The sequence below is a fragment of the Eptesicus fuscus genome, chromosome 22 (assembly GCF_027574615.1).
Source record: "Eptesicus fuscus isolate TK198812 chromosome 22, DD_ASM_mEF_20220401, whole genome shotgun sequence".
Classification (NCBI taxonomy): Eukaryota; Metazoa; Chordata; class Mammalia; order Chiroptera; family Vespertilionidae; genus Eptesicus; species Eptesicus fuscus.
The window spans coordinates 5,396,275-5,408,792 of NC_072494.1; the positions used below are offsets into that span (position 1 = coordinate 5,396,275).

At 49.7% G+C, this 12,518-nt stretch overlaps 1 protein-coding gene across 1 annotated transcript in view; it reads left to right on the forward strand.

Moving 5' to 3' along the window:
- The first annotated feature begins 11,217 nt into the window (after positions 1-11,217).
- The window catches only part of EEIG2 (EEIG family member 2), a 34,617-nt gene continuing 33,316 nt past the window's right edge, over positions 11,218-12,518 (forward strand). Inside the window, exon 1 of the mRNA XM_008147098.3 lies at positions 11,218-11,529. Coding sequence (XP_008145320.2) covers positions 11,393-11,529 — 137 coding nt within the window. The 5' untranslated portion in view covers positions 11,218-11,392. The remainder of the gene's footprint in view (positions 11,530-12,518) is intronic.

The window sequence follows — 12,518 nt, forward strand, 5'->3', positions numbered from 1 at the left end:
TCTCACCTGCCCCACAACCTACAAAATAGAGTCTCGACTGCCCAGTCTGGCGCTGAAAACCAGGCTCTGGCTACATTCCGTTTCTAACCTGGTTTTCCTCTACTCTTTATAGCTATTTTTTCCTGTGCTTCAACCCAGACTCTTCTCCTCCCTGACTTTATGCTTTCCTGCCTCTCAGCTTTGGCTCAAGTCGGAAATGGTTTTTCCTTCCGTCTCTGCACTTGCAGATCCTGTGCTTCCTTGAGGCTCAAGGTCTAGCTGAATGCCACGTCCTCCACAGCACCTTCTTCCTCTGGAGTACTCTGGTACTTATGGAAATGTCACTTTCTCGACTCTCTTCTGTTTTACTTTCCCTTCTCTCAACTCCTTGAGAAGATCCAACTCTTATTTGATTTTGTTATCCTCTAATTGTATACTTGCATATTGGCCAACTAACTAATAGTTGAAGAAATACATATGTCACCCTGGCCAGTGTGGCTCAGTTAGATGAGCGTTATCCTCTGCACCAAAGTGTCACCAGTTCCATTCCTGGTCAGGGCCGAGGCCCAGGTGTTGGGTTTGATCCCTGGTAGGGAGTGTGCAGGAGGATAACTGATCAGTGTTCCTCTCTCACATCAATGTCTCTCTCTCTCCCTCCATCCCTCTTCCTTTCTCTCTTCTTAAAATCAATAAGAACATATTTTTTAAAATACATATGTATATGCCCAATAAATTAGAGGCATTTAAGGCAAATAAGAGTTAAAGAAGACGTGATCTCATGCATAGAAAAATACTGACTTGATACTGTAGCCAGGCACCAGTAAACAAGAAAAGAACATTAAAAGGGGAATATATATTTATATCTAGCTAAAAATATAGGATAATCTTTTCTGAGGAATAACTCCTCAAAGTATTTATTCTAGTATATCCGAATGCAGAACTTACGGGTAGTTTTTTCATTCAGTCTTCTTTTAGTTTTAAGTGGACAAACATGCCTAATTCCTTCATTTTCATTTTATTATTATTAGTCAATGCTGCTGACTTGGCTTCAGGTAACTGAAATAATATTTGAAACACCATCCGTTCTAAATATGACTAACCAAAGTCTTATTTAGACCAATAAATACAAAATTGAATTGAATTAAAACACTATCAATTCTAAATATAACCCAAACCTTCTCCTGGTAATTTTAGTTATTGGAAAATAAAGTCGAAGTGTTTTCATCTCACCATACACTTGTTTTCATCATATCCTTTTGAAATCATCTTTTATCCATCTCAAATTCATTTTTTTCATACAGCAAAGTGCTTGCTACATAAACACTCGCTAAGTATTGAATGGACGAACCTGCAGAATCAGAGTGCTGGTAGTACTTGTCAGCTACTACCTCTGAGAGGTAACGCTGTGCTCAGACAGCAGGCGGACAGTGAGCTGGACAGGAAACAGGTGCTCAGTAAATGTTCACCGGGTTTCATTCACATAGCTTTTCTCCTTGTTAACTCCTTGAAAGCAAAGACATTGTGATGACCCACCTTTCCCACGCAGGCTGATGCTTGGCAGGTTACAGGCATTCAGGAGCCTCCTGAGAGAGTGAGAGGGAGGAATGCTTGCTGCCCAATATGGTAGCCATTGGCCACATGCGACTATTTAAATTAATTCAAACTAAAATTTAAAGTTCACTTCATCTTTCAACCAACCACATCTCACGTGTGCAGTAACAACATGTGGCTACCATATTGAGCAGAACAGAGAACATTTCCATCATTACAGACAGTTCTGTTGGGCAGTGCTGGTCGGGACTATTTTTCGCAAGTTGTCACTTGCTCAAAATCAAACCATCAGAAGCAGAACTGGGATGCAAACCTGGAACCCCTAAATCAGTGTCCATTGTTGTTAAGTCATAACTCTGATTCATTTCAGAATTCCAGCTCTTTGTAGCCCTGACTTAGAGCTCGTGATGTTATGGGAGGCATGGTCTTTGTCTCACGATTGCCATAGAAGCTACTTGATTTTTGTATTGTAATCAGTCAACTTGTTTATTTTACAAAGGAAAAATATAACAGATTTCAAATGTACCCAAAAGTTTTATACCTCTGGAGGAAAAGGAGAAAATGATGCTCATTTTAAGAATGCTTTCCAGGTGCCGCTAACCAAAACATTATCGTGTTCTGGTCTTGTGCCAATTTAATTAGCAAATGCACAGCAGAGGTTCTGGTTTAGTGGTTGCTCTTTGGTTTGGTTTCTTTAAAACACTTCTTTTTGGTTTACTAACTTGTAAAAATTATTTGGATCTAAATCAACAGATCAGTTTTGGGATTCAAGGTTGGTTTGGTTTGAGTGTTTTTTAATATATTTTTATTGATTTCAGAGAGGAGGGGAGAGGGAGAGAGAGAGAGATAGAAACATCAATGATGAGAGAGAATCATTGATTGGCTGCCTCCTGCACTGAGGATCGAGACCACAACCTGGGCATGTGCCTGACTGGGAATCAAACCATGACCTCCTGGTTTATAGGTTGGTGCTCAACCACTGAGCCTCCCAGCCAGGCTGGTTTGAGTTTTTTAAAAGATTTCCTCAACTTTTTTTGAGAGCATCAGTAATTTCTAAGATGCTCGAAGAGAGCTTTCTTTCCTACAACTTCCACAATGCATTTGTTTATGAAATTCGTATTTAGTGTTCTCTGGAGAGAGAAATGTAGTGCTGCCTGATGGGAATAGTTTTAGAGAGGTGAGGAAGTGACCATTCCCAGTGGTACCCTAACATTAGGTCCAAGGAGGCAAGGAAAGGAAGGACCAGATGGGCGTTGAAGTGGCCCCCAAATGCTTTCAGTCTAGGGTACTGGGGCTATCACATTTGCTAAAGGAAAGAGCCCTTCGTAACCCACTCTCGCTATGTCCCGACTGGAATGAAGTTGTTGAATAAACATTGTAATTTCTGATAGAAGAGCATACAGTTTAGTGTTTGTTTTTGAGAAGCACAAAGGCAATCTACCATCTTTCCATATAAATTTGAAAAAAGGTAACCAGAACTAGAGATGAGGGAGATCACATTTTAGAATTAAAGGAGGCACGTCAGACAGTAATCTGATTCCTCCCTTTATTCTTTATTCTTCCATCAGGCAATTACATGTCAGTCCTTAGGTATCAGAACCATCCTGATTTAACCGCAGGACCAAAGAAAGAGGGTGTGTCTTTCCTGCCATATTTCCTTTGATGTGAAATTCAAAAGCTTTTGCTTGGCTGGGAATGTTATGATTCAAACTCCTGTCATTCTCCTATAATCATTCCGCAGGGGCTCTAGTCTAGTTTGCTTTTAGGCAACAGAAAATTAAGGCAAGTATTTAACATTCTTAGAATATATGCTTTTCCAAACAAGCCGGTATAGCAGTGTGTCTCAAAAATGAATAATGTATAGGAAAAAAATGTCCTGGACCTCCGATGTCAGCTTCTCTCAGGAACCCCCTTGTCCATTGTCCTCTGTGGCCACTGGAGTTTTCCCTCTAAGCCCACAATGAAGTGGGTGTTGGGAAGCATGGCTCCTTTGTGCACAGTAAAGCTTTAAATACAGGCCGGTGATTTCTTCAGCATTCCACTCCCTCAAAAACTGAAAGACTTCTGATCTGTTTTCGTCTAGTCAGTTTCATATGCCAGTAACATTAAAGTTCTTTTCTAGAGATAATTCTCAATCCTAATTTATTTTGTTGCTTTTTCACATCTCTACTTCTCGATTTAAAGTACCATCAGACTTAAATGGGAAGGCTACACCCTCAATCTAATCTCTAATCTCTGAGTTTTAATGGACCGTGTTGCTCTAAAGCTTTTCCAATCTCATTTCCGATACTTTGCAGTATAGAGCAGCCAGTTTTTCCAATCCCTCGAGGCTCCAAATGCCTGTACTCTCTATATTCCTTTTTATTTATGCATGCAAACCTGCTTATTTTTCGCATGAGCTCACCTCATTTTTCTAATATCTTGCTAAATGCAGCTAGTAAGCATAACCCACTAACGTGCCATTTTCCAACCTCTTCTAGAGCTATGGGCTTTGTAGGCACTTACTGGCCTTCTGATTAGCACAGGCAACTCTTTTACCAAATGTCTTGCCACGAATTTCCATTTTCCATTTTCCAGCTGCTAATGATGGTTCTTTGCTGTCCACTGCCTGCCTGAGTAGCTTTAGATTTTTACGACAGCGCCCTACTTCCATATTGAGGTAATGCAAGGGAGTCACTCTAGCCACACAGTCTCTAAGGACTCAGGCTCAGAGAGCCTCTGTCATCTTCTCCATGTAACTTCTAATATTTCCCTGGACATCAGATTCTAACCAGTAGGTGCCAGAGCAGAGGGAGGTGATTGCTGTTAAGTAAAGTGATGACAGCGATCATTTCACAGTCCACACCTATAACCAATCATTACGCTGCACACCTTGGACTAATACAAGGTTATATGTCAGTTATATCTCAATGAAACGGAGCGGGGCCGTACACTGCTGGTGTTGGCCGTTGTCCGCGTGCTGACTCAGCCATCTGGGCTGCTTCAGGCTTATGGCTCCTACATCTTAACCCAAGGTTTCCTCCATGACTATTGCGGCAAGGCAGACGAAGTCCAGGGAACTGCTCCAAGGCCCGCACTGTCTCCTGGAAGTGACACAGTACTTCTCACGTGTCATTGGCCCCACCTAACCACGAGGGGATCCAGAAATGTAAACTCCCCTCTGCCCTGGGAGTAGAGGAGGACCAGATATTGGTGAACACTGTCATGTGTGCCACAAGTGATGTGACCTGGAATTCAGCAGTCTGACCGCCACTCCTCCAGCCCTTCCGAGGCTTTCGGACGTTCTGAGTTGCCTGGCTGACCTCCCTCTGTGTTTGGAAATAGCTCGTGGTTTCGGGTTCCTCTGGTGAGCGCTGCCCGAATCAGGTGTGTGCTGGTAGTTCTCTGTCCCCTCACCTCCATCCACTCTCCACTCCTCCGTGCCCAGGAGGGCATCCTCTACCAACTGCATCTTCCAGGTTCCATTGCCCGCTGGCCTCGGTTGGTTTTGGATAAAGGAGACACCACCAGACTGTGGGCCCCTTACCCTGCCCTGTACAGAGTCCTTTCGTTCAACTTTCTTATGGTGTCTGTTTCCTGCCTAGACCTCGACTCATACAAGGTGTTTAATAATCAAAACATGAGTCGAAAAGAGGACTAGACTCTTCCTACCTAGTTTTACTTCAGCTTGAGATCTTTATAAAATGCAGATCTGGCCCTGGCCCAGTGGCTCAGTTGGGTGGAGAGTCATCCCGTACACCAAACGGTTGTGGGCTCGATTCCTGATCAGGGCACATACCCAGGTTGCAGGTACGATCCCAGGTGGGGAGGCAACCATCTCACATCAATGCTTCCCTTCCTCTCTGTCTAAAAGCAATAAAAACATCCTCCAGTGAGGATTAAAAAAAGAAAGCAAATCTGAATATATGATTCCTCTGTTCTAAGACCTCAGGGGATCCTATTACAACCCCGTCACCACACCCCATTCTTTTTTTTTTTTTTTTTTTTTTTTTTTTAAATTTCTTTATTGATTAAGGTGTCACATATTTGTCCTCATCCCCCCATTCCCATCCCACCCCTCTCCCCACGCATGCCCCAATCCCCTGTTGAACTTAACCGTTGGATAGGCTTATATGCATGCATACAGGTCCTTTGGTTGAACTCTCCCCCTCCCCCCACCCTCCCCCTACCCTCCCCTATCCTCCCTCTGAGGCCCGATAGTCCGATCGATGCCTCCTTGCTTCTGGTTCTGTTCTTGTTCCTCAGTCTATGTTGTTCATCATTTCCCCTAGATGAGCGAGATCATATGTCACTAGATATATACTAATAAGAACTGAATGTGAGACGAGCAATAATAGTTATGCTGACAGGCAAATGAATCAATCTGTAGCGAGCTTCCCCCTGGACCAACAGTTCTTTTGAGACCCAATTTCAATGTCCAGTAGTTCCTTATGTGTACATGTCAGCACTGACCCCTCAGCTCTGGATGGTGGACAAATGGTGGTAATGGAGGTCCGACTCCCTCTGGTTTGGTCTCGGCCGAACCCAGGGGCACGGCGTCACCCAGACTAAGGGGCACGTGGCCTCACCCATACCCAAGGGGCGCGTGGTCTCACCCGGTCCTGGGACCCAGCCTCACCCGGATGGATCCAGGGGCGCACGGCCTCACCCGGACCCAGGATCTGGCTTCACCCGTACCCAGGGACGCTTGGCCTCTCCCAGACCCAGGGGCACGTGGCCTCACCCGGGCCTAGGTGCACGAGGCCTCACCCGGATCCAGGGACACATGGTCTCACCCGGACCCAGAGATGCTTGGCCTCTCCCAGACCCAGGGCCACTTGGGCTCACCCGGGCCTAGGTGCACGAGGCCTCACCCGGATCCAGGGACACATGGTCTCACCCGGACCCAGGGACGCTTGGCCTCTCCCAGACCCAGGGCCACTTGGGCTCACCCGGGCCTAGGTGCACGAGGCCTCACCCGGATCCTGGGACACATGGTCTCACCCGGACCCAGGGACGCTTGGCCTCTCCCAGACCCAGGGCCACTTGGGCTCACCCGGGCCTAGGTGCACGAGGCCTCACCCGGATCCAGGGACACATGGTCTCACCCGGATCCAGGGACACTTGGCCTCTCCCAGACCCAGGGCCACTTGGGCTCACCCGGGCCTAGGTGCACGAGGCCCCACACCCCATTCTGAGTTGCAGCCCAACTGAACTACTTTCAGTTCCTCCTGCAACATGGTCTCTCTTCCCCCGAGCCTTTGCATAGGCAGTAGCTTCTTCCTGGAAACCGCTCCCCACCCCCACTCTCATCATTCAGACATCAGCTCAGATGTCACCCACCCAGAAAGTTCCACAGCCTACGTTCCTAGCTAGATGTCAGTATACGCTCCCATAGCAGCCTCTATTTACCATCACACGTGGACAGAATTCTGGGTTACATGGACCACAACTGCCTGCTCTCTCCTCTCCATTGGCTCCAGTATCCTCCAGGCACCGCATCTCCGATCTCCAGGACCATAGGGTGCTTGGCCCTAGCAGGCTCTAAGTCAGTGATGGCGAACCTATGACACGCGTGTCAGCACTGACATGTGTAGCCATTTCTGATGACACACGGCCGCTGAGGTGGCCGCATGCCGAGGATGAAACATTTGCTGCTCCTGAGGATGAAACATTTGCGAAATAATGTTTTTTCCTCAAAGTGACACAACTACCCGAGTTATGCTCAGTTTTTTGGTGAAGTTTGACACACCAAGCTCACAAGGTTGCCCATCACTGCTCTAAGTGAATCTTGGAGAGGTAGCTCCTGAATGCTACTGAAAAGGCTCCAGCCCGCCCTGACCGTTTTGGCTCAGTGGATAGAGCAACGGCCTGCGGACTCAAGGATCCCAGGTTCGATTCCGGTCAAGGGCATGTACCTTGGTTGTGGGCACATCCCCAGTGGGGGGTGTGCAGGAGGCAGCTGATTGATGTTTCTCTCTCTCATCAATGTTTCTAACTCTCTATCCCTATCCCTTTCTCTCTGTAAAAAGTTAATGAAATATTTTTTTTTAAAAAAAAAGAAAAGGCTCCAGCCCGCCTCCTCCAGCTACTGTCCTCTCTCTTTGCGTTCAATGACAAAAAGCAGAAAAAAAATTTTTTTTAGTCATGCATCCTCATTACTACCGTCCATTTACTTCCCAGACCATTTTACTCTTACTTTGCCACCACCTCTTATGGAGACTTCTGCAAAGTTTATCAATGACCTACCAGATCTTGTTTAACAGCTTCTTTCCCGTTGTAAGATAGGAAACAATTTTCCTTCTGCCCATCTAAATTCTTCTGGCTGGTCTAATAATCAAATTAACACAAGAGATTAACAGGAGGAAATAACGAAATTTATTACATATATGCAGACGGATCCATAGAATATGGGCCCCTGAGGACGCATAGGGCAGTTAAGGCACAGATGCTGTTCTGGACTAACGGGAGGGAGGCAGCGGTCTGGGACCTCAGAGGGAAGGTAGGTGAGAAAGAACAAACCTTTGGCAAAGAAATGCCTGCTGGGCCACCAGAGACCAGGAGACACCCAGGTTGCTAAGTTCCTCCCTTTCTGTCACACTCAGTTTAAGATCAGGTGATAAGCTCACTTCCTTTAAACTAGGCTTTTCTGTCTGAATTCCTTTAGGCAGTTAAGGGGGAGCCCAGTCAAAGGTTCTTTCTGAGTCTTTTGCTTCTTAAAAAAATAACCAGCTTAAAACAATTAATATCCCAAGTGACATAATTTGGAGTGGCAAACTCTGCTTCCACTCAGTCCAAATCCTCCAGAATTTCTCTGCAGCACTTTCTGGAAACTTCTTCCTCTGCTCTCCACGGATCATGAAAAGTTTTTCCTTCCTTCCTTCCTTCCTTCCTTCCTTCCTTCCTTCCTTCCTTCCTTCCTTCCTTCCATCTCTATCTTTCTCTCTTTCCCTCCCTCTGATCTGTTTGCACATCTGTGCTATCCTCCATTCATTTATAAACACCCCCACTCCCCACCCCACCCCCGTGTCTTGTTCATTTAGTGCCTGGCACATAGTAGGTCTTAGTAACTATGAACATTAAATGATGAAAACTCTCTCTTGCCGAAACCGGTTTGGCTCAGTGGATAGAGCGTCGGTCTGCGGACCCTGGTTCGATTCCGGTCAGGGGCATGTGCGTTGGTTGCGGGCACATCCCCAGTGGGGGGTGTGTGGGAGGCGGCTGGTCGATGTTTCTCTCTCATCGATGTTTCTGGCTCTCTGTCCCTCTCCCTTCCTCTCTGTAAAAAATCAATAAAATATATTTTTAAAAAAAAGAAAGAAAACTCTCTCTTGGCTTCCAGGCCATCTTCCTTAATCTCTTCCTCACAAGCTCCTCTTCCTCCGTCTACCCCTTCAAGTTCTTCAGAGTAACTCATTTGTATCCACCTTGGAGGCTTCAGCCAACAGGAAATACTCTCATTCCCAAATGCATATTCTCAGTCTTAACCTTTCACCTGACCCAAGGCTGCCCTTCTCTCCCTGAGTGTCTCTCAGACAGTTCAAGTGCTCGTTATCTCTTCCATTCCCAGCCTGCCCTCCAGCTTCCAAAGCTCATTCAATGGAATGCACAGCCATCTAGTCCAAGTTATAAACCTTAATGTCTCCTTAACTCTTCCCACTGCCTTCCCCCTTGACCTGCGGAGCAACCAGCTTTACCCCCTACCCACCCCCACCCCCAAGTCCTAACTCTGCCCCTGGGTTCTTCTGTTTCTTCCACATGGAACACCCTTTCCCTGTGTGCCAAGTCCCGCGGATTCTTTGAAATTCAGAACATGGTTCACTTCAATTAATCATTTCCTCTTCTGAGTTTTGAAGAAGCCCACCCTGATGCTAGGTTTGTTTTCTAATGACTGGTTTACATAAGGCTCCCTCACTGGATTGTACAGTTCTTGAGGGCTGGCTTTTGTTGTTTTGTTTCTTTATCTTTGGGTCTAGCCAGTGATTGACATTTTATACTATTTTAAAAATCCTATATAATAAAGAGCTAATATGCAAATGGTTGTTGTGTCCTCGCGCCCTCACACCAAGGCCGGGGGACCTGAGGCCGCGCCCCTCACCCGACAGGGCTTGACGGGGGACTTGAGGCTGCGCCCCCCACCCCACAGAGCTTGACGGGAGACCTGAGGCTGCGCCAGCCCCCCCACCCCCACCCTGCGGGGCTTGACGGGGGTGGGGCCGGCCGAGTCTGGGTCTCACGAGATTTCGAGGTGTACGCAGGTGGGCAGGAACTTGACTCTGGGTCCTGTGACACGTCCCAGACTCTGACAGGAGGGAGATTTTCATATACATTTTACTAATTTTCTTTCATCTCTGACACTTCTATTATAGAGAAAGGGCAAATAGCAATATTAAAATATTTCCTGTAATTAATTCCCTTTTAATGTGCACGAATTTTGTGCACTGGGCCACTAGTCTATATAATAAAAGCCTAAGTGACCGTTACAGCGGAAGGACCAGAAGGGCCGGTCGCTATGACATGCACTGATCACCAGGGGCAGATGCTCAACATAGGAGCTGTCCCCTGGTGGTCAGTGTGCTCCCACAGGGACAGCGGCAGCTCAGCCAGAAGCCGGGCTCACCGCTGGCGAGTGCAGCTGTGGTGGCAGGATTCTCCCCTTGGGCAGCACTATGGAGCAGCGAGCTGGGCAGACAGAAGGTGGCCTATCAAAGTCTCTCTCTTTTCCCCTCTCTCTTTTCCTCTCTCTCTCTCTAAAAGTCAATAAATGTATCCTCGGGTGAGGACTAACAAATATGTTTTTTATATGAATGAATGCATTAATAAATGATTGACTTGGGAAAGAGAACCTCTTCAATTAGACCCCTTCAGAGATTACTAACAGGGAATCTGAGTTAAAAGGACAGTAAAACTCGGTTTGAAAACGAACATGTAACCAAACAGGCAACATACACTGAAAAATACATGTACCTGCCTATAGACGGCAGGTAATTGCTGTGCAGCTAGGGAGCCTTTATGCTTTCAGGCTTTTTGGTTCTGGGTGTGCACAGCCGAATCCGGAAAGAGAAGCTATTATTTTTAACCCCTTCAGATTTCCAGTATAAACTAGAGACACGGCCTGGAGCAGGCCAGCGCCTGGGCGTGGTAGGCCCCAACACATTTTCATGCTTTTGCCTTTCCCTCCCGTGTCTCATCTTACATAGAAGGATCGGGAATTGAGTACCTAAGGCGAATTTTAGTTTTAGGATTTCAATTGGGTGGAAACGACGTCCTGGAGATTCTGTTGAATCCTATTCGCCCGAGACTGTCCATCCCAAGGGGAAATCCCCGCCGGAGGGGCGGGCGGGCGGGAGGCGGAGTAACGTTGCACGAAAGGCCGGGAGGAAGCGGGAGAGGGAGCTCCTTTTGCGTCGGCTTCGCTTTTTTTGAACCCCGGGGCGACGTGACGCCCTAACTGCTTTCGCAGCTCGTTTCCCGGCGGAGCGCCGCCCGCCCCCCATTTCCTCGCCCGGCCCCCCGCTTCCGCCGGGCGCTGCGCCGCTCGCCGCCGCCGCTGGGGGCGCCCGGGGCCCGAGGAGCGGCGGTTCCCGGAGCGTCGCCTCCCGGGTCTCAGACGGGCGGCGGCGAGCAGCGCACCGACACGGCGCCCACCGCCCCGGCGTCCCGCGGCGCCCCCCGGCCCGGACTGCGGCCAGAGGCGGCGGCCGCGGCCCCGGCCCCGCTCCCCGCCCTCCCGCGGCGCCCGCTGGCCGCGCCCCCGCGCGCCGCGCGCCGCCTGGGTCATGGGGCTGCGCGGGCCTGGGGTCCGGCCGAGCTGACGCGCTGGCGGCCCGCGCGCCCCCTGGGGCCGCCCCCGCCCCCCGCCCGCCGGCGCCTGGCGCTCAGGATGATGAAGAAGAAGAAGTTCAAGTTTAAGGTGGACTTCGAGCTCGACGAGCTCTCCTCCGTGCCCTTCGTCAACGGCGTCCTCTTCTGCAAGATGCGGCTGCTGGACGGCGGCAGCTTCAGCGCCGAGTCCCCCAGGTAGGCGCCCGCGGAGCCCCCGGAGGCCCGCACCTCCGGCCCGGCCTCGCCCGAGCGCGGCGGCCCCGGGAGCGCCTCTCCGGGGACCGGCCTGCCCCCGGCCAGCGGGCATCGGTCTGCAGAGCCCGCTGGGCTCCTGGGCTCCCGAGGCCAGGTGCTCCCGGGATCCGCTCGGTTCTCTAGGGAGGCGAGCACTGGCCCGAGGAAGAGGATGCTCTTCTCTCTCTCTCTCTCTCTCTCTCTCTCTCTCTCTCTCTCTCTCTCTCTCTCTCATCATTGATTTCAGAGAGGAACGGAGAGGGAGAGAGAGAAACATAAATGATGAGAACCACTGATCGGCTGCCTCCTGCACCCCCCCCCACCCCCTCCCCCGGATCGATCCCACTACCCGGGCATGTGCCCTTGAACGGAATTGAACCTGGGACCTGTCAGCCCGCAGGCCCACGCTCTATCCACTGAGCCAAACCGGCTCGGGCTGGTTTCTCTTAAGACGTTTCCATGTTTGCGAAATGCAGCGTGGAACTTGGGCTGCTGTTAAAACTCACAGAAACGACCCCGAGTGCTTGGGCTCTGAGAGCAGCGGCTCCGACCCGAGCCCGTGCTGAGCCTGACTCCTCCCCGCGGTCCCGGTCCGGCACCGGAGCCCGGGGCCCGGCCTGGCGGCGCTGGGCCGGAGGCAGGTGCCCTGCGGGGCGGGGGGGCCGCAGTCTCTGCCTCCAGCTCTGCGCCGCCGGCCCCTGCAGGACCCCCCTCTCCAGGTGGCCACCAGTGGCTCTGGGGGTGAGGACCCAGCGCCAGGGCGAGGGCCCAGACCCTGCCCCCACTTTGAAACGAACCCCTGGGCCCCGGGGGGAGGCGTTGGCAGGCTGCAGAAGCAAGTCAGGAGTCGCTCTTGAGTAACGTCAGGGCTACTCGTAAGCGAACAGGTTTACCCCAAGCTAGGGTTCCTGAAGAAAACAGGACATGTACAGCATTTCAACAACGAACTT